Source organism: Microtus pennsylvanicus, chromosome 3 (genome assembly GCF_037038515.1).
Source record: "Microtus pennsylvanicus isolate mMicPen1 chromosome 3, mMicPen1.hap1, whole genome shotgun sequence".
In the NCBI taxonomy this organism is placed as follows: domain Eukaryota; kingdom Metazoa; phylum Chordata; class Mammalia; order Rodentia; family Cricetidae; genus Microtus; species Microtus pennsylvanicus.
The window spans coordinates 34972814-34994077 of record NC_134581.1 but is presented as its reverse complement, the minus strand read 5'-3'; the positions used below and the strand labels follow the sequence as shown (position 1 = coordinate 34994077).

The 21264-nt window shown below is 43.3% G+C and overlaps 1 protein-coding gene across 18 annotated transcripts in view; it reads right to left on the bottom strand.

Moving 5' to 3' along the window:
• The window catches only part of Snap91 (synaptosome associated protein 91), a 110808-nt gene extending 94927 nt beyond the window's left edge, over positions 1 to 15881 (bottom strand). For 9 of the 18 annotated variants that reach the window (XR_012909977.1, XR_012909974.1, XR_012909980.1 and 6 more), the window contains exons 1-2: positions 15453 to 15591; positions 14604 to 14763 (exon numbers count right to left, since the gene is read on the bottom strand). Coding sequence is in view for 8 of the 18 variants with exons in the window: in XM_075965061.1 (XP_075821176.1) it covers positions 14604 to 14733 (130 nt within the window). In the remaining 10 variants the exon portion in view is untranslated. The other 9 variants (XR_012909981.1, XM_075965062.1, XR_012909975.1 and 6 more) reach the window with 8 other exon arrangements.
• Positions 15882 to 21264: the final 5383 nt, after the last annotated feature.

The window sequence follows — 21264 nt, the reverse complement described above, 5'->3', positions numbered from 1 at the left end:
GCTGAAGCCAGGCTGTTCTTTAACAAATTCATTGCTGCTTGCTGTACCTCCACCTTTTCCTCTAATAGGAACCATTTGTAGAGTCATTTGGGTTGGTCTGTTACCACTGATTTTAGCAAACATATTCCTTTCATTGTTACCGTAACTTCAGGATGCCTTAGAAAGGAGAAGACTAAGACCTGCAGGAACTCAATTTATCTGACTAAGATCAGAGCCAGAAGGCAGCAGTATCAGGGTTAGCCTGGGTCATCTGTTGGAGCTCTTTCTAAGCTGTATGCTTCACAGCTCCCAATATCGCTAGAGTGTGTCGAAATAAATGCCTTCATACAAGCCTACAACAGGCACCCTGGCGAGAAGCAAATGGGCTCTGGACAGTCATCTGATTCCACACCCTTCACATTTCCCCTGCTATTATCCAAAGATAGGCTGCATAGGGGTTTATCCCTGTAATGAAATAGCTACTGAACTTCCTTGACACAATCTCGGGATTTTATCTGTTTCTGTTTTGTATTTTTACTTCTTACAACACTGGGCGGATAAGCAAGCGATGCCATGCAAAGGTGGGAAAGGAAACATGAACCTTGCGATAGAACATGCGAAGAAATCCTGACCTCTCTCCTGTCAGCAGTGGCAGGCACTGGATGAGCCTTTCCTCTCCTCTGCAAGCTTGGGAAAGGGACACTGACCTCAGAGGGTCCTTCTGAGGAAGACCTCAGCTGCGCTTCTATTTGCCATGCCCAGCCTGTGCTCACACTAGCCCTGCTTCCCCTCTAGAGAGCCTTTTTCCCTTTCACCTAAGTATTATAGGTAAAGACAGAGTGCCAGTGTGTCTTACATTAAAAAGTTAATTGAGATGAACTTTAAATTTAGAAGGAAATTCTATCCATGTAGGTACCCAAGAAGAGGTTCAAAGAGAATATCTTGCATAATTCACTTTTAAAGATGATAGAGTACTACCAGACTTGATTGCCCAGAAAAATTTTCAATTTTAGATGCAAAGCTCAAAACAGTCCTTTTACTTTCTCAAAATAACCTTACTTGTCTCCATTAATGCTTAAAATATAAAATAAATTGTCACCTTTTGTAGGTCAGAGGCTGCTCTTTCGTTTCCTGGCCACCCAGACCCAAAATAATCACACAGAAACTATATTAATTACAACACTGCTTGGCCAATGGCTTAGTCTTCTGAGGAACTAACTCTTACATCTTAAATTAACCCATTTCTATTATTCTGTGTATTACCACAAGGCTGTGGCTTACTGGGTAAAGCTCCAGCGTTGTCTCCTGTGGCAGCTACATGGCATCTCCTTGACTCTACCTCTGCTTGGAATTCCTGCCTTGTTCTACTTTGCCCTGCCATAGGCCCAAGTAGCTTCTTTATTCATTAACCAATAAAAGCATCAGGCAGATCTAGAGAACTATCTTTTAGGAGTCTGCCACTGATGTGCTAGTTGATATACTTGCGTGTTACTAGCTTAAAATCACAAGGCCACCAGAAGATGGGTCCCGAGCTCTGATTTGTCTACACGGACTGCAAACACTAGGCATCTGCACAAATTCGGCGAAAAGCTTGTGTTATATTTAAAATGGAAAAATTGCCCAGACTAGGGGTGCTGCACTGGCTTCAGTTTACATATCAACTATGTTTGAGAGTGGAAATCCAAACCATTGCACACAGGTAAAAGTTTAAGACCAAACCAAACTACACAGACCAGAGCACAAAGGCCCATCTGTCATGTGTGCCAAGCGCAGGGAACCAGTGCCTGGCCTCTAGCTACTCATTTCCAGAACCATCTACCCACTGGAAAGGACTCATTTCAGCCAGCTCACTGTACATATGGATAACTGTTATGCTGAGGATAGTGAGAATTCCCGAGATCCCACAGGCACAAGAGAAATATTTCCAGTGCCCTTTCCATGGGCATGGGAGGATCACTGTCCTGTGTTCACAAGCTATTTTCTTCTCCTGCGCTCACAGTTAGAGACTGTCCTCTAACTCTGTTGATGCCACTGGCTGAGTTCTTACCAGTGAAACAGATAGGAATGCCATATAGATCTGGTCCCATCTCTTGGAATATTTCCTTTTCTGTCTTCCTCATTAGCTAGACTTCAGTGGATGAGTCTAAGGCCCTAGGCAAGAGACTGAAAAGTGCTATCCAAAGCATTCCGCAACAGAAGTCGGAAGGAAAATTTGCACCTGATCCCTAGCTCTTGGGACTGATGCCAAGACGGTAGTTCTGGCTGAGCTTGACAATCATGGTGTGTTGGTTAGATTTTTGCTGACTTGACACAAGTTAAGGATGTCAGGGAAGAGGGAACCTTAATTGAGAAAGTGCCTTCTTAAGACTGGTCTATAGGCAAGCCTTGACTGATGACTGACGTGAAGGACCCAGCCCACTATGGGTGGTGCCGCTTATGGGCAGGTAGTCTTGGGGTCTATAAAAAGGCAAGGTGAGCCAGTCCTGAGGAGCAAGCCAGGAAGCAGCATTCCTCCATGACTTCTGATTCCTGATTCTAGCCTTGAGCTTCTACCCTGACTTTTCTTCATGAAAGATGATAACCAGTAAGATGAAATAAACCCTTCCATCTCCAAATTGCTTTCGGCCATGGTATTTATCACAGACACAGAAAGTAACTAGACACATGGTGCCATGCCACAGACATGGAGCAACCTGAGAAAAGAAATAAACTGTCTGTTATGATTTTTGTCAAACTCTAGCTATAGCAAGAAAGCTAATTTCTCAGTGAGGCTGCGATGATAGCAAACCACACTTCCAGACTCATTGAGAACGTTGTCCTGCAAGAATAAAGTTTGAATCACCGATTCCACATGGAAAAGAAACAGAAAACAGATGTGGGAAAAGAATCCTGAATAAGCATCTGAGGGTCCAAATCCATCCATGCCCTTTCCTCATATTGGTTATAAAGGACAAAATGGTCCTTCATTTGCCATAACCAGTTTGTCTGTACTCCTCTAACACAGAAACAAAACAGTCATTATCGACAAGGGTACAAAGTAGAAAACACAAGTCCTTCAATCCATAGAGAACATGTTGGTGTATAGTCTTCCAGAAACACATGTCACCAGTACATGCATACACTAAAATTGGAACCATGTCTTCATGTTCCAATTTCTATGACAAATATACTTTAACTTTCCAGTTTTGAGGTTTTCCAGTATTTATTTGAAGACATCATTGTTTTTTTAAAAAGCACTAAGGAATATATACAAAGATATAACAAACATTCATGAATTCTCTATTTTTCCAAGATAAAACCTATAGAAGTCAAATTACTAGTTCAAAGGGTTATCAGGGGTTTCAGCTGATACTGACAACAGATCCTCCCCAAGATGAAGGCTAATTTATACTTCCACCCATCGGTAACTCACACTCTTTCTTTTTCATCTGGGCAAGCAAGGCTGAGCTGAAGTGAAGAGACACTTCTCTCAACTCACAACATTAGGTTATAAAATTATGAGTACAATTTACAAATAAAATGGTTAATTGTATGAAGTGTGTGATAAATATACATATGTATACACACATATAGACACAGAAAGAGAGAGAGAGAGAGGGAAAGGGGAGGTCCTTAGCATGGTAAAATGCCATGACAACACAGATATACTAATATATACTATATACTATAGAACCACAAAATACTATGAAAAAGATAGATAAAAATTAAAAACTTCATTTAGAGGATAGTGAGAACTTTTACTGAAAGGAACAAGTAAATAAACACTAAGCAAAGGACTGATTCAAGGGTTAAGTGGTTCGTTCAGCCTTTTCACTGCTGAAGACTGAAAAGTAGCTCCTTGTGGACCCTTCCATGGGCACACTCATGCTCGTATGAGGGCTGGAAAAAACAGAACATTACATATCAAAATGCTTAAGGAAAGGGTCATAAAACCATGAGCACAGGGCAACTTTGATGGGATAAGAGAAACAGAACACAACACAACTACATTAAGCCAGAGTCTATTGAATTACCACGTAGAAGCTAGAACAGCTGCAGCCTGCATACGCTGATGCTAACCGGGATAATCAAGAGTTGCAGCTGAGGTTCTCACGCATGCATCTACCAACCAGAATGAGGCCAACAAAGCAATGACACACTGGAGGAGTGAGCTGCTCAAGACAGTAAGAATTACCAGTATCAACACACAGAAAACGTGTGATTTTGCCCCTGGAACTCAACTTCTTACTGTAAAAACTGGGCATCCAGAGCTACCTAAGGTTTGTCTAGCCCTGAAGGTCCTGCAGGTGGGGGTGCAGCCGTTCAGAAGCCATGTTTTCCAGGATCTGACCTCTTACACTACCAGCCTTCTACAGCTGTCAGCTTAAGTTCCTAAGGCGTGCCTTCTCTGCAGGAGCCGCTGTCTGCTGAGCAGCAAGCAGCCTTTGTCTCCACCTCACCCTTGTGAGTTCCTTTGATCCTTAAAGTCTGACCTTAAACACCATTTCTACAATGCACCTCCACTGTGGTCTTTCTTTCCCTGCTAAACCTTAATGCTTCTGAAATCACTGGTAATTAGGTCTTTCCCTACCAAGCTGCTAGCTCTCTTGATGCCACAGGCAACATCTTACTCTCCAGGGTATCCCTGCCTCCTGGAACAATTCCTGACGTTTGGTAAATATTTATCAAATGAATAAGTCATGCTATTATGCTAAATAAATACTCAAAGTCTCAAGACTGAAAGTAACTTCCAATTTCTCCAACTAAGTGGAGAAATAAATACTCTGACACTTATTGTTCTCTTTATGAAGATAAAAAGAATACTATTTTAAGTTAAATTTGTCTCTTATTCATTACTTTTCTAAATGCTTCAAGTCCTTCCTTTCTTCCTTCCTTCCTTCCTTCCTTCCTTCCTTCCTTCCTTCCTTCCTTCCTTCCTTTTTCCCTCCCTCCCTTCCTTTCCTTTCTTCCCTTCCTTCCCCTTTTGCATTATTGGTGATCAAACCCAGTACCTATACAAACCAGCCACTGATTCGTGCCGGCCATAGATACATGCCAGGCATGTTCAGTACCACTGAGCTTCATCTCCATCCCCATCTTCCAAATCATGAATGGGAATGTCATCATGTTAGTAAAAAGTATTATTGAATTTTGAATAATAGGACTTCAAAGTAATTCAGAGTTTGTGTCTGAATTATGTTTTATCATTTTTTAACTTTCCTTCCCATGTTTAAAATACATGTTCATAAATCATAGAGCAGTCATTGAAAGTAGTACTCAACCACAACTGACTAACGCAAAGAAAGTAAAAGCATACATTTACACACAGAGAATGCTGAAGAACTTTCTATAACATTAATTCCAAATATACCAAAGAGTACACATACACTTCAAATACACAACCCAAAGAGTACAGCCATAATCAAAATTTAATGTCTTACCAATTTATAAATCCTGACCATTAATTACATGTTTCTTGTCAAATTTATGATTTCACTCAACCATTTTTTTAAATTTTGGTTTTTGGTTCTTTGAGACAGCATCTCTCTATGTAGTTCAGTGTGACCTTTTTGAGCTCATTATCCCCCTGCCTTGGTCTCCAGAATACTTGAATTATAGGCACACACCATAGCCATCTGCCAAAATATAATTTTTATCATATCCCAAGAATGTAACTGGAAAGAGGCTAACAGGCACTATGCATTAACTACTTACATTAAGCAGTATAATGGGCTTTTTAAACTGATTTTCTGAGATACCCTATTTTTAATTGATTTTATGGTCTTTTAACCAACGAAGTTTTAATGTTATTAGGTAAAAGCATGTGGGGAAAGACCTAAAGTTAGGGAAGAATGAAGTTTGTAACAAAATTAGTTATCCAGTTAGTATTTAAACCCCAAACTAGTTCACATTCTGTCTGGTGTTAGAGGAGCTTGAAGGAGCTCCGACCAGGGGGAAAAACCCACACGGACGCCCACTGCAGTTATGAGACGCAGGGAGCCATCCCAGTCCTAAGCAAGCACACCCAAGTTGGGGGTTAGAAACAACATGTGCACAAGACTGAACGCAATGCAGTGTATGTGATTTTAGTGAACTAAAACACAGTTCAGGAGCGAACTGGAGGGAGGCAGACTGAGAACAAGAGCAAAGCAGGCAGGGCTCATTCCTAGGGCACAGGTGGACCACCAGGGAAAGACATCCTTCCACGCACATCCCACTTCCTCAGAAGGTAATGAACGAATGCCCAGGACCAAAGCACAAAGGAAACCACTAGGGCAGAGCAGCACTGAAGTGAAGGAAAGCATGTGTTGAATCCAAATGACCTCCAGGTGCCATCATCTAACAGCTTCATGGGCAACACGTGCCCAGTCTTCCGGGACTAAGAAATGAAGACCCACATATAAGGTGCTCAGGTTCGGGGCTGCACCCTTAGTAAAACTAACACACACACACACACACACACACACACACACACACACACACACACACACACACACACAAAGAAGGCTCTTTAGCAAAGGGAAACAATACAATGTGTCACATTAAGGCTAAACTCAAGGAGGATGAGGGAAAATCCCTGGGGCCTTTGTAACCACAGCCTTCCCTGTCTCAAGTTTGTGATGAAAATGTATACCACAGACTAACACCCCAGTATCTCAGGAACTTAGGGCCATATAGCCCTGATTTCACAATTTTTCAGGTTCAGCCAAAGCCTGAGACACGCCACACACTAACACCCCAGTATAATCTGGGAAACAGTGTTATAGTAACAACATGTCTGTTGTTGAACACACATACTTCAGGGTAGGGGGTATGCAGACTAGCAGGCCAACTTCTGTCACCAAAGATTTACAAAACCAATTTCAGTTTTTTAAATTTTTAGATATGGATGAAAATCACAAACACGGGCCTGCTTTAGATGAGAAAACGGAAATCAATCCAGGATGGGACACCTGTGGGTTTTTCATGCCGCGAGCACGAACTCTATGAGACACCGTGTTCTGGGGTTTTCCTATTGACGGACACCTAGCCAACACAACTTCAGAAGCTAAAACTATGAAACGTCTGAGAACACCATGAGTGAGGGTCAGGATCAGGCTGAACTAGACAAAAGCAGGGTCTCGGGTTCCATGTAAAACAAAAAATAAAATTTGCTTGGCTAAAAGTGGGGAAAATTTAAAATGGGATCCAAAAAAAAATGAGCAAGGAACATATGCCGTCCCCAAATGAGCAGATCTGAAAAACTTGAAAACTTAAAAAAATTATTAAGTTATAACTGCGGGTGAATAAAGCTTTAAGACACAGCTAGAGAGAGAGGAAAAATAAAGTAGATAGAATCAGAAAAACGAGGCATGCTCAATAGAAAAGTACTGGAAACTATGAAAGGTATATTTGGACTTGAAAGGATATAATGTGTACTATATCAAGTTACACTTGAAGGTCAGAGACAAAAGAGAATGGGTGGGTATAGGGAGTAATCAATGATAATCGAAAGACTGAGAATTTTCTAGAATTGATGAGAGATGGTAATTCTCAGTTCAGGGAACCCAATACAGTTCCAACAGGACAGACAATAGGGAAGCCACATCTACACACATGCTAGAGAAGGCCATGGCAGTTTAATATTCTTTAAAGAAATCATAAAGCGGGTGATCATTTAAAAGCAGGTGGACCAACGATTCTTAGGAGCAGCAACAGAGGCCAAATGAGTGAGCTAGTATTTGCACACGGGAATTGTCATCCTAGAGTTCTTCGACTATCTCTCCAAACCATGACGACAATAAAAGCTGTTTAGACACACAGCCTTACTGAGGAAACCACCAGAAAACACCAGAAAAAGGAACGGTCTGATACAAGGTGGTGATGGCTACCCAAACACTGCCTCTACAGAATAACCACTGAGGCTGAAACTACAGGGGCAGTCAAACTTGGACAACAATGGCATACAATGCAAAAGTCTTAAAAATTCCTAAATTTCTTTTATTACAAAAATATTACCAGATATGACCAATCTAAAGGCTGAAAAATGGTACATATAGCTTCCAGACTGCAAAAAGGGGAAAGTTAGAACTGACATAATTCAAAGGAAGGAGCCAAGAGAAGCATAGGACTGAACAGTGGTGAAAGTGGTAGTCACGGTACTTGTGTTAATGGCTAGCAGCAGTAGTGGTGGATAAGTAAATGTCGTCTCCCCAGATGTCCCCAGACTTCCAACAGCTGAAGCCTTAGCCACCAAGGCCTCAGCACTGATGGTTCCAGGACCAGAGAATGGCAGTGTATTTGTGTGTCAGAGACAGCGCTCAGGTTATCAGCTTGGCCAACGGAGTGGGTGATGGGCGCACAACTGCAATGGCGATAGCTTAAGACTGAATTAAAGGCAAAGCCACAGGATATCTGAAGAGGGTAACAAATCTTTGCAGTCACTACTTCAAGAAAATGTGCCATAGGACATAAGGCACGGTTGACAGGCTGGCTTCCGGAAGACTCCATGAAGTCCAGGAACATTACATAGGTGGTTTTGTTTGCTCAAATGAAGATATTTAAAATTGGGTGTAGCCGGGCGGTGGTGGCGCACGCCTTTAATCCCAGCACTCGGGTGGCAGAGGCAGGCGGATCTCTGTGAGTTCGAGGCCAGCCTGGTCTACAAGAGCTAGTTCCAGGACAGGAACCAAAAGCTACGGAGAAACCCTGTCTCGAAAAATCAAATAAAATAAAATAAAATAAAATAAAATAAAATAAAATAAAATTGGGTATAAAACAGCTAGAATGTGAGGTTAAGGATTCTGATGACAGGGAGAATAACTCACACTTGAATGAGGGCAGTTGTAGTTGAAAATAAAAGTGCTAATGAAAGGGCAGTCGTCAAGTGATCTTACCAAAAGGTCAAACAACACAGAGCAGGTGAGGAGCTGTCCTCTGACTCTCCTGGATTGCTGGCCCAGCACATTGACCAACCCTTTACAACACAGGTTCACCTTCACCATGTGTTACAGAGAAACCTCGTTACACAAGGAGTCGGTGTCCTCAGGCAGGTAGGACAAAGGAGGAGATAGTAAGAAGGCAGGGGCACAAAGCCTGGGCTTCAGGGTCTACTTTCATCCTACTGCCCCAAGGCAAGAGTCCATGTCTTACAGGTCAAGGTAAAATTGACAGCAGGGCAGAACAGTTCCCACATGACTCACCACATTATATAATTTCCCCAAAGAAAACACAAGTAAACAGGTTTCTAGGCAAAGAAAAAGGAACTTACAAGAGAAAAGAAATAAGCCTATATATTTTAATGGTTAAAAAGTGTGGCTTTCCAAATGACTTAAAGACACTATGATTCTACTTGAAGATTGTTCAAATCTGCCGGCTCAGGAGCAGAGTCACCAAAACACAACCCTGTAGTGAACACAATGGTGGTCTTCAAGGAACAGGGTCCTGTGTCACTTCTGACCTTCCTTACCAAATTACTGAAACCAAATTAAGCCCTGAAGAATACCCTAACCTATCTGGGATTTACTTAAAAGAAGGAAGTAAGATTTTAAAGGATCTTTGTGGAAAGCTAAAAGAAAGCTATAAGAACCTAACATACGGACTACATCTCAAAGAAGTATGTAGCAGCCATTAAGTGAATGTTTAACTAGCAAGGCACCAAAATTCCAGATTTCATTATAAAGAATTGCATGTTAATACTGCAATTAAGATATGACCTTACCTATTTTATATCCTTCCATTTTCAACTCACTAGAAAACATAAATGAATCAGTGTTTTTTAAAGACTAAGAATATAGTATTGTGGCCCAACATGTGTTGAACATGTATGAGATTCTGAGTCCAACCTCCAGCACCAACAATAAGAAATTTTTAATTCATAAAAAAATCTTGCTATTCCACTAGTGATGAACAGCACACTGCTACCTATTACCCACAACTCCTTATTTATAATTAACTTTATTTTAAAAAAATTAGATATCAAAATATTACACTGAAATTAACCAGACCCAAAGTTCATACAAGTCACTGAACCAGAGTCAAGACTCTCTTCAAGTCCTCTGCTTCTCTCCTAGAAGTCACCCAACTCCTCTTGTTCTCTTTCCTCCACCCAATATGCTAGGAACAGCACAGGCCTCCTCTAGTACTTCCAACACAAATTATAGTCAGATTAAATGCTTTTCAGACATATGTTTTCCCCCTCTCTTCTTGCCTATCCAAAAACTGATATAGACTGTTTTAAGACATCTTCACAATTGGGCTAGGTCTTCTGATATAATCTAGAAGGCACACAGTACACCCGGGTATAGGAAATAATAGAATGTTTCCAGACAATGGGAAATAATTAAATCAAAACAACTAGTCGATGATAATTATCCTACAGAGCCAATTAATATCTTACATTGAAAATCACACAATATACTCAGTATCGTTTATATATGATTCTAAATTTATTCACCAATCATCACATCTTTCAATATATAAAAAGCATACATTTGGTACAAATATAGTAGCCACTGTACTAGCACAGATTAAATTTCTTTCTCTTCTGATTTTTTAGTCTTTTGAGACAGGGATCTGATGTAAACCTATAAGGCCTTGCTATGTAGGCCAGGATGACCTTGATCTCCTTCCTTATGTTTCTACCTCCTAAATGCTGAAAATACAGACCTCCACCACCATGCCTGGCTCAAACTGCACTTCTATAAGTCAAAATATATGTCAGGATTACTAAGCATGCAAATATATATATATACTAATGTATTAGAGAAGACTAGTTTTGGGGACTTGGGGGGAAAAGAATGATGAATAAACTTTTAATATCTCTCAAAGAGATTCAGGACTTGAATCACTTTTCTGTGGGATGAACTCATTATCAAAACTTTTAAGAATAATAATGAGAGAAAAGTAACATTTCTGGTAGGCCAATGGGTTTTCCACTTGCTTTGGCATGATGTTATTGATGAGCATGCGTTTGAACTATGATTATTTTAATTCAGATACTCTGACCATCAGCATTAATCATTCAAAGGAATCTTACACCAGAGCTGCAATACATTCTGAATTTCCTCCACAGATGGTTCTTGGGACCAATTCTGTATTTCTGTTAAACCCCAGAGCAGTACTTGGAACCTACAGGACCAGTACTTGGTGCCTTCTAGGGTTTTCTTGCTATTTGACTTGGGCTAACATTGAGGCTAACCACAACACAGAGGAGGATAGCACATTGCCAAGTAGCATATTGGTAAGGAGACCGACGCATGCCCTGTTAAGTCCTGGGCATTTTATATGCTACCAAACACACACACATGAAGTTACAGAGGAAGTAAGGCGAGGCTGCACACATCACCCCAGGAAACCACTATTGGTGAAGTCTCTAAGTGTGCAAGTGGGGCAACATGATTACTGGATGCTGGTAGGTAGGGTAGAGAATGAAATTTGTAGATCAGCTAAGAAATCTAAAGAATTCTTTAGATTACTAATACTTACAATATTTTTAACATTTGGTATACAGCTACTGACTATGTGAATCTGTTTCTCCCTTCAAGAAAGATAATGTTGCCAGAAGAAAGAAAATCTGGGCTACAGATGCAAATTAGTGGTAAAGTGTCTGCCCAGCATACACTGGGCTCTGGGTTCACAATCTAGTGCCATATCTAAAAACAAAAGCAAAAACAAGAAACATACCCAGAAACACCAACCCTGAGAAACTGACTCTATTTACCCCGACATTTTACCCCATCAGATTCTGCCCCCAATGTTAAATTATCTCTTCAAACATGCAAATCATATACTATTAAGCAACATTGTATAAATCACCATAATTAGCAATAATTATTTTTAGTCTCTTACTCTAAAAATACTAATTTTTAAGCTAGCACTCTAATATCAAATATTAATTTCATGAAGTTCTAAGACCAACTAATCCAATACTTTAGGAAATCACATAATCTTAAACTGTACTCATTATCTCCCAACTGAAACTCCAAACTAAAAACTGTGCAAATCCAACTAATAATACATTTTTTTTGTTTCAGACTACCAACCTGTTCTGATCTCTTCCTCCTAATCGTTATATAATGATGCTTCAAAGCTAAACTATTGCTTTGGTGGTTCAGTGTCTACAGACAAACTTAGGTAATGTATCCATATGTCTTATTAACAAGAATAATGTACTTTACCTCTGTCTCTTAACTACTGAGAGTACCTACTGCTTCATAAAGAAACTTCACAAAGAATTCTGAGCAGTAACCAATTTAAATTGGCAATTTTCCACACAGTCTTTTAGCAGGAGCGTGACACCTGACTTTTCAAAGTCCACCCGAAGACTAAGCTCAAGGGGAAGATCATTTATGTTTTTGTTTTGTTTTGTTCTTAGTGTTTCTCTGTGTAGCTTTGGAGCCTGTCCTGGCACTAGCTCAGTGGACCAGCTGGCCTCGAACTCACAAAAATCTGCCTGCCTCTGCCTCCTGAGTGCTGGGATTAAAGATGTGTGCCACCAACACCCCGCTAATCATTTATATTTTAATAAAAAGATAAAACAATAAAAAGAAAAGCCACTAAACACACTCCTCAGAGGTGGTTCAGTTTTGAACTCAACAGAATTAAGAATGTCTCAGGTAGAAAGATTATAATGTGTATGTGAGTTGTGAAGTTCACACACAACCACAAAAGCAAGGTCGGCGTTTTGGAGACTAGTTAGGCTAAGCATTCCTCCCCTTTCCCAACAGAGCAGATTACCAACCACAGATGGCAGGTAAATGCAGTACTTAAAAGCAATCCAGGTTTGTTATCCCAGCTGAAAAGCTCAGTAGCCAGCACAAGAAAGTGTAACACATAATTCTCCTTTTAATACAAAGTCAGTTCCTAGTTCAGGTTATTTCTTTTAACTTGGAATCTTCTACAATGATCCATGTCTTCTAAGACACTCCACTCATTAACATATGCCGGGGTATTGGAAATACCCTACTTTCAAACCTGTCAAGCGATGCTTCCAGATCCATAGGATAAAGATAACTAATTAGATTTGGGAGATTTAGCCTTCATCTGAATGATGTCTTCCTGAAATGATCAAACCCGAGAATGCTCTCTGACATCCATCAATACGCTGATCTATTATAAGAGTGGCAAACCCATCACCTACTCAGTTTTTTATCATGAGCACTTTCTAGGTTGACATGACCACTAAGATGTGAGTCAGTGTTCCAGAGTTGGGGAAACTGATGGAAAGACGGCTAAATGATTCAGCATGCTGCAGCAAAATGAGCTGGTCATGAATTTATAATTTCTGCCCCTGTGAGGTGTCCTGGCCCTGGTAGCCTCTCTTACCCAGTATTCAATGTATAAAATAAGATCCTGTAATCAATAGATTTTGTTAAACATTGCCTCAGGGAAGGCATAATAATGTCTTCCCCTCAGACAAACTTGTAGATAGAAAATTCGTCAGTGCTACCTGGCAGCTCTGACAATGCCCATTTGAGAGCTTTCTCAAACTTTGCTCAGGCAAAGGATGGAGCTGGGATTGGGGGTAGGAGTGGTGGTGCCATTTTCTCAGCAACACAAGAGGCAGAAGTATTAAAGTAAGAAAAATAAAATGCAAAATATAAACATAAAACCCCAAAACAACAGGCCAAAAAAAAGAGGTCAAGGGAGTGAGATGGGAAAATAAGCATGGGCAAATATTTTTTGTGCCAATGCTGACCTTTAGCAATGAACATGAGGAAAGGACAGAAGACTCTAGGCAGGTCAGACAGACAGACAGAAACTGCAGGATACTAATTGGGGTAGCTTTGGGGATACCTCACTGCCCAAAGCTTTCTAAATGTCACTATTCACCCTTCAGCAGCAAAAGATTTCCTATACTACCTGCATGAAACCTTCAGAAATACATAGATTCCCAAACCAGAATAAAGCTTTCTCCATCCAATGACCATGTGAAATTACCATATACAAAGTGTTTTTCATCTAGAATTGTACCACCTCTAACTCGGAAAGTACATCCATTTTGTGACCTAAACAATTATCCCACCCAACATTTTTCTGAGAATAGGACAAAGGAATATGCCAAGATGTTTAGAATGAAATCGCCATTATCTGTGAAGTGGGAGCTGCTCATTCAATAGCCTGGATTTATTCCAGTTCAGTTCGGTGTAGTGACATATGACACACACACACACTCGCCCACATTCACACACAGATCCTCAGCAGCAGCACAGGGAAATGCAGGATTTTACAATTATCCAAAATGCACTTAAGAAATTATTGTGACAAGTGTGGCCATCCATGAACCTATCTCTCTTTTATTTTTCCCTTAACCTACAGAGAGTGGAGAAAAACAAAAGATGATTCAAAAGACTTAATCTAAATGTACATTTTTATGAAGAGGGGTGTGTGTGTGTGTGTGTGTGTGTGTGTGTGTGTGTGTGTAGGGTGCACGCGCGCGTGCGTGTGTTTCCTCCTCCTCTAGGACCTTGGAGGTCATCAGAAGGAAAAATGGCTTCATAGACAAGGTTTCATCTTCAAGGCCAGAGAAGAGACAAGCTCAAGAGCAACCCGCTGGGCAGCCTGTTCCCAAGGCTTCAGGCAGTATGACAGAGCCAAGACCACGCTGCGGGCCTTTGAGGCCCCTATGCCATGCGCACGTTCCACTTATATAAAAGGATGCTTACAGTCCAGGTGCTTCTTCTTGGGGCCCATCACCTCATGAGTGGTGGCTTTGCAGACGGCTCTCGCTACAGCAGAGCCAGTCACGCTGTACTGAGCGGCGGCGATCCGATCCGTGAGCGTTTGGCCCGACATCTTCACCGGCCGCGTCTACCGCCTCCTCTTCTGCAGGAAATTAAGAGGAGACGGTCCCGCTTTCACCCGCACCGCCTGGGCTGGAGCACCCCGGCCTTGCCTGCTCCCGCCGCACGGCGGCTCTCTCCTCCGCCGACCCCGCCCTGGCACCGCCTCTTGGGACCAGCTACGCGCCAAGCCCTGCTGCTGGTCCATCGTGGTCCAGCGCTGTCAAGCACCCGCAAGGTAGTCCTAGCATCGCGCCACTGTCCCGCTTCCCCACACCCTGAAGCGGCCGCCACATCCCGGCCTCGCTCTGTCAATCCGCGCTGCCCGCGCAACCCTACCCCGTGGTGCGGGACCCGGTGCGTTTCGGGGTTACTCCGGACGCCGCGCCCAGGAGCGCGCACCTCTCGCTGCCGGGGGGCCGCAGCGTGTCCCCCTCCCCCCCTTCCCACGGTAGCCCGCAGGGCCGCGGCCACCTCCCTTCTGTCCAGTTGCTGAGGCGGCTCGTCCTCCCTCTCTCCCCATCCCCGTAGCAGGGCCACCCAGAGCCGAGACGCGCCTCACCCTTCTCCGCTGGGAGCTCAGAGAGCCGACAGCCCAGGCCCCGCCCGGTCGCTAGCGCGCCACCGAGCTGTCACCCGGCTGCCTCTGCCCTTCTCCGCGCCCGGGGATTATCCCTCGGATCCCCCGGTCCGGGCGCAGGGGAGGGAACCTGCTTAGCCCAGCGTACTCACCCCGCCCCGAGAGCACCGCAGCCCGGACGCCGCGCGGGGTGGCTGGTTGCAGCCGCGCGCCGCCCCAGAGTCCCCGGGCCGCGATGCTCGCAGCCCCGGCCGGGTCCCTGGCTCAGCTCCGCGGTCCCCGCGCCCGTACCCTCCCGCTGCCGCCTCCGCCAGCGCCGCCGCGTCTCTCTAGCGCTCGGCGCGGCGTCCCCATCCCCGCCCCCACCTCAGCTGGAGCGCCTGCGACGAGTCAGGTGACGGCGGCCGACGAACCCGGGCCAGCTCTCTGCAGAGCGCCGGCGGCCCCCTCCCCGCCGCTCCCGCTCGCCGCCCCCTCGGAGCCTCCGCTTTAAACGCGAGTGGGGAGGGGGGAGACGCACGCGATCGTCCCCGGCCGCGACTGCGGAGGGGAGGGTGGGACGGCAGGGGCGCCGCCGCTCTGCAGCTCGCCTCCTCGTATGCGCCCCACACCCCCTGCGCGTCCCCGTGTGGACCCGGTGCACGCGCGCCGCGCACACCTGCGGGACAGCTGCGAGATGCGCCCCGATCGCCACGGGCGTGGACCTGGGGTGAGAGGGCTGTGAAGGCCGAAACAAGGGCGGCCGCGGCATGTGCTGCCCACAGAGCCCAGCCCCTTCTCCCTACAAGCGCGTCTGTGACCAGCTGGCCTGTCAATGGCAGCCCAGGCCCAGATGGGCAGGGCGATTTGAAATGTCAGATTCTGTGGCAGGGCGACCGTTACCTGTGCGCCCTCAGCTCCTTGCGCCTGCTCAACTTGTCTCAGTTCCAGCAGGGAGCGGAGTGGGCAGGTAATTCTAGCAGCTTTAGTCTTAAAGCAATACTGTGGTATGCGGGAGTGGCAAGTAAGTAGCAAAGGCATTAGCAGAATCCCAGATTACGCTCTACTGGAATCATTTGCACTCTTAAAATGTAGTTTCTGCCCTTTAAAATGGAGCATCTTATGTCATTTGAATGTCGAGTGTTGTTTGCCTGGGATTGGACTCGTTTAATAATTTCATGGGTTGGCATTTGCAGAGGTCATTATCTTAACCTATTCTTTTAAATTCCCAAAGTGAAGGTCAGAATTTCCCTTAAGAATTCTCCAGCCTTGTTTCTCGCTTTATGCAGGTGACCTCTGTTCAGCCCCTAAGGCCATATATGCCCACTTATACACATCAGAGTTCAGCCCTGTAGTGTTTTTTCCCTTGGTCCGGGTTCAATATGCAGCTGCGAAGTCCTCCTTCTGGGACTGATTCCAGCAGCTCCTTGTGACTAAAGAAAGCCCAAGATCACTGCCATGAAGTTCCCTATACTAGTACCATATGACCCCACAGTCTCGAACTAGATATTTACCCCAAAGAAATAAAAACACAGCTTTATCTGTAAATCTTTACTTGAAATTTGTAGTAGCTTTATACAATGGCCTCAAACTGGAAGAAACCAGTCTATTGGTAAATAGCTAGAGAAAATATGGCATGTCCATACAACAGAATACTAAGCAATAACAAGACAGGAATGAACAGTGTGGACGAATCTCAAATATACTATGCTTCATGAAAGTGGCTCAATCATCGGAAATATTATTTACTGTTTTGATCCGTTTATGTAACAGACTAAGAAAGGTGTAATTGCAAGCCAGAAAATATATCAGGGGCCAAGGGTCAGGAAAGGGGACTGATTCCAAAGGGCCAGAAAGAAACTTTCTTAGAGTAGTGGAGAAGTTTTGTATCATGACTAAGGTAGTTATTACCCAATTGTATGAACCTGAAAACTTTAATTGGTGAATTTTGTCGAATATAAATGAGAGCCTAGTAGATCTGATATAAAGCTGGAGCAACCATATGGATATTGCCTAAAGTAGCCTTTATAGTAGGGATGTTAAGGGGAAGACAGAAGCACATTGCGTAACATTAAACTCATCAACAGCCAATTCCGCATCCAGACATCTAGGAACAGAGCTACAAACAGGATGTTACAAAGTGAGAACTGATAAAAGGAGCAACGGTAAATCCACAATTACAGCTGACATCAGCATGTTTCTTGTATATTTACAATTGCTAGGGTAAGTATACAGCAAGCGATTGAGGGTATGCACTATTCAAAATAACCCCAACTTACTTCAGCTGTCATATAATGTAAAACATTTTATCTAGCAACAGGGGGACATATTCTTTTAAATGCATGTAGAATACCCTCTAGAATAGATAATATTGTATACTATAAAGTTAGGTTCAATATATTTCGTAGATTTATAGTCAAACAAATTGTGAATTTTTTTTAACAACAATGGATTCAAAGTCATTAAAAGGTAGAAATCTGAAAAATCACTAAATTAGACTCTCAAAGTACCTGTAGGTCTAATTTTCTCATAAAGAAACATTTAAAATTACTTTGAATTAAATGGTAATAAAATAAATATAACATTTCAAAATGTATGGTCTGTAGAAAAAGCACTGACTACAAAAAATGTATAGTATTAAAATGCTTATATTAGGAATGAAGCTGGACATTGTGTAGATTAGACGGTTTCAGCTCACTTCCTGGTTTAAAAACCCACCCACTCACACCAATCCATGAGCTCAAAAGCTCACCAATCCCTGAGCTTGAAATTCCTCCAGTTCCTGCGCTTGCTCCAACCTCAGGACTTGAAATCCCACCAATCCCCACCCTGGAGTCCCCCTACCCCCAGGAAACCCTATATGAGCCTGCCTCCTGCTCGGTTTCCTGCTGCTTCTCTCTTTAGCAGAGGCAGCCACCATCTTGTGTGAGGTTTGTTGTGCAGTGTGACTTTGTGGTATCTCTTGACTCCCAACTACCAGGATACCTTTTCCTCAGAGCTGCAACACTTCCACTGGGGAAACCTTTCCCCTCAGAGCTTTAACACTTATACATGGTGGCATATGCCTATAATCCCAGTGACTGAGGCAGGAGAAATGCAACAAATTTAAAGCCAGCCTGGGCTACATTGTAAATATCAGGCTAGTCTTACTTATGTAGCAAGACCCTATCTAAAATAAACAAGCAAAATAAGTAACAAAAAAAGAGGAAAAAAAGAATTAACTATTAAGCATCAATCTAAAGAAAAAGGAAAAAAGTAAATTCACATTGTGTGACAAAACTTTTCCTGGGGAGATGAAACACACTTGTCTAATCACTTCAGATGTGAAACCCATGACTTCCCAAAGTACAGATATCACCAAAGTCCAACTTGGTGAACCAATGAGTTTTATTGGGGTTCCTGTTGTAGTTTGAATAAAAATGGTCCCAATAGGCTCATATATTTGAATGCTTAGTTATTAGAGAGTGGCACTATTTGAAAATGATAGGTGATGTGGCCTTGGAGGAAGTGTGTTTGTCACCGGACATGGGCTTTGAGGTTTCAAAAGCCCATGCCCAGTTCCTCTCTGTCTCTGTCTCGCTGTCTCTGTGCCTATGATCAGGTTGTAGTTCTTAGCTACTGCTCCAGATCTGAATGCATGCTGCCTTGCTCCCTGCCATGCTGACAATGTACCAAACCTCTGAAACTGTAAGCCAGTCCCCAATTAAATGCTTTCTAATAGTTGCCTTGGTCGTGGCATCTCTTCACAGAAATAGAACATTTGCTCGGTTACTTATAGGAATATGGGTAAGAGGTTACTTACAGTAGCAGAAATGACTCAAACAGAACTGCATCACGGAGGCTCACCCCAGCATGGGTGACAGTCCACAGAGCTGGGAAACCTGGAGCACACTACACAGCCTGCAGGTAGCTCAGCATGTTGGACAGCGCCCTTTCAGGTGCTTCGGTTGACCTACAGCTCCTTAAGGCAACCTGGCTGGTTTGTTTCTTCCAGGCAGTGCTTCTGGTCTCAGAGTCTTCTTCTTTGCAAGACCTTTACTTCCCCTGAAAGGAGGAACTATAAACTTCTATTGTTTCTTCTGGCAGGGTGGAGCATAGTAAGTCCGGTCAGTTTCAGGGAGTTTTTGGTGCTATTTTCTTTTAGTTGTTTACTTCCCTGTTTAAGGAGCTTCTGGGTAGGGTGGATGTCACATAACTGTTCTACATAGCAGAAAGACGCAAATAATAGTTGAAAACAAATGAACAAACAAACAAGCTATGTCTTTGAAAAAAATTGATGAGGGAGAGAAGTGTTGAGAGAAGAGAGGAAAAGGAGAGGGGAGGGGAGGAGAGGGATGGGAGCGGGGTTACCTAGCTTCCACTGTTAGGAATTGTGGCTTTTGTCTCCAAACTGAATTGAAGCATTCCCTCCTAGAGGAAGGAGGTGGGAGGCTCTGTAAGGCTTAAGAAATAAAAGGAAGTTCTAACTTTCAAGAAGAAAGCAAATCTCACAAAGCTCAGGAAGTACCTGAAACTTACGAGATGCCCAAAGTCTGCCCCTCAAGATTATCTAAACAGTAACAATTGTTGGCAGAGCTCTGAACAAGGGGTGCAGGGCATGTTGGTGATATAGCTTCTGTGAGTGGTAGGTCATGCTTGGATGGGCTATTCAATGATGCAATGCAACCGCACCCACACTATTAAAAGTAGCTATCATCAATACTACTGTAAGTAATCTCAGTGAACTCACTGGTTCAATAAGCTGAACTTCAGTAAAATAACTGTAAGATTTGGGGCGAGTGACACCTGTAGGTCCCAGAGTAGATGGGGGACCTTGGAGGAAACAGAATATGCCATGCAAAGAGAGCTTGGGGATTGTGGAGCTTTATTTAGGAAGAGGGTATTGGGAGAGTAGGGGGAGGAAGGGAAAGAGACAGAGAGAGAGAAAGAGGGAGGGAGAGAGAGAGAGAGAGAGAGAGAGAGAGAGAGAGAGAGAGAAGGAGAGAGAGAAGGAGAGAGAAGAGAAAAGAGAGGGGAGAGACAGAATGCTGACTCCTCAAAAGAATGCTGGTGGTGGAAAGAGTGAGAAGAGAGGGGGCCTACACGAGAGAGATTGGGAGTGGGCGGAGCTTGTCTCTTAAAGGGACAGGCTATTGTCTGGGTTCATCCTGCCAGGTGACAGGGAAGGCCAGCATAATCATAACTATAACTTCTTTGGTCTGTCATTAGTGCCTTATCTTGTATGAATACACATTTGTTCAAGTCCCCTTTGGAAATGCCACACAATAGGAAGGAAATGGGTATAGCTGCTATGAACATTATAAGGACAATAGAATGCTACAAGTAGTGTGCTCAATAGTTAGGGCACTAATTAAAAATGATGTTTCTCAAACCTTATACAAGTGTAAAGTTATATACAGTGCACAAGGAAGAATGTATAGCCATAGGCTGTCTTCAGGTGCAAAGCAGGGTCTGGCAGATCCCAAATCAGCATCATGCTATAGGTGTCAACAGAAAATTTCTGAAAAATCCATCAGCTATAGAAGTATCATACATATTAATAAATTGTGTACAAAGTAGGATCAGTATTTGAAATACAGGTTTTGTGGGGATAGTCTCACAGAACTTTGAAAACAGTATTATGTTTGAGGGGACCAGTATTCAGCACATAACACTCCAAGACAAAGTTCTAAGCACAAAGGAGATTTATTTACCCCTGAGAGATGAAGACAGAAATAGAGGATCATGGAGAAGAGGAAGGGGACAGAGAGAGGGTGAAGGGGTGTTGGGGACTGCAGACCTTCAGACCCTGAATTTTCTGTGATCCGTTGCCTGCTGAAGTAAACAACTTGTTTTCCTATGCTTTCATCTGCTCTGAGCATGAGACCTTCATGAGTTCCTGATGGTAGGGGAGTGGTTTCTGGTGGACTTGCAGCTGAAAAGTCCGGAGAGCTAGGGCATGGCCATTAGCCAAGGAGAGCCCTATATAAGCTACCCTGGAACACA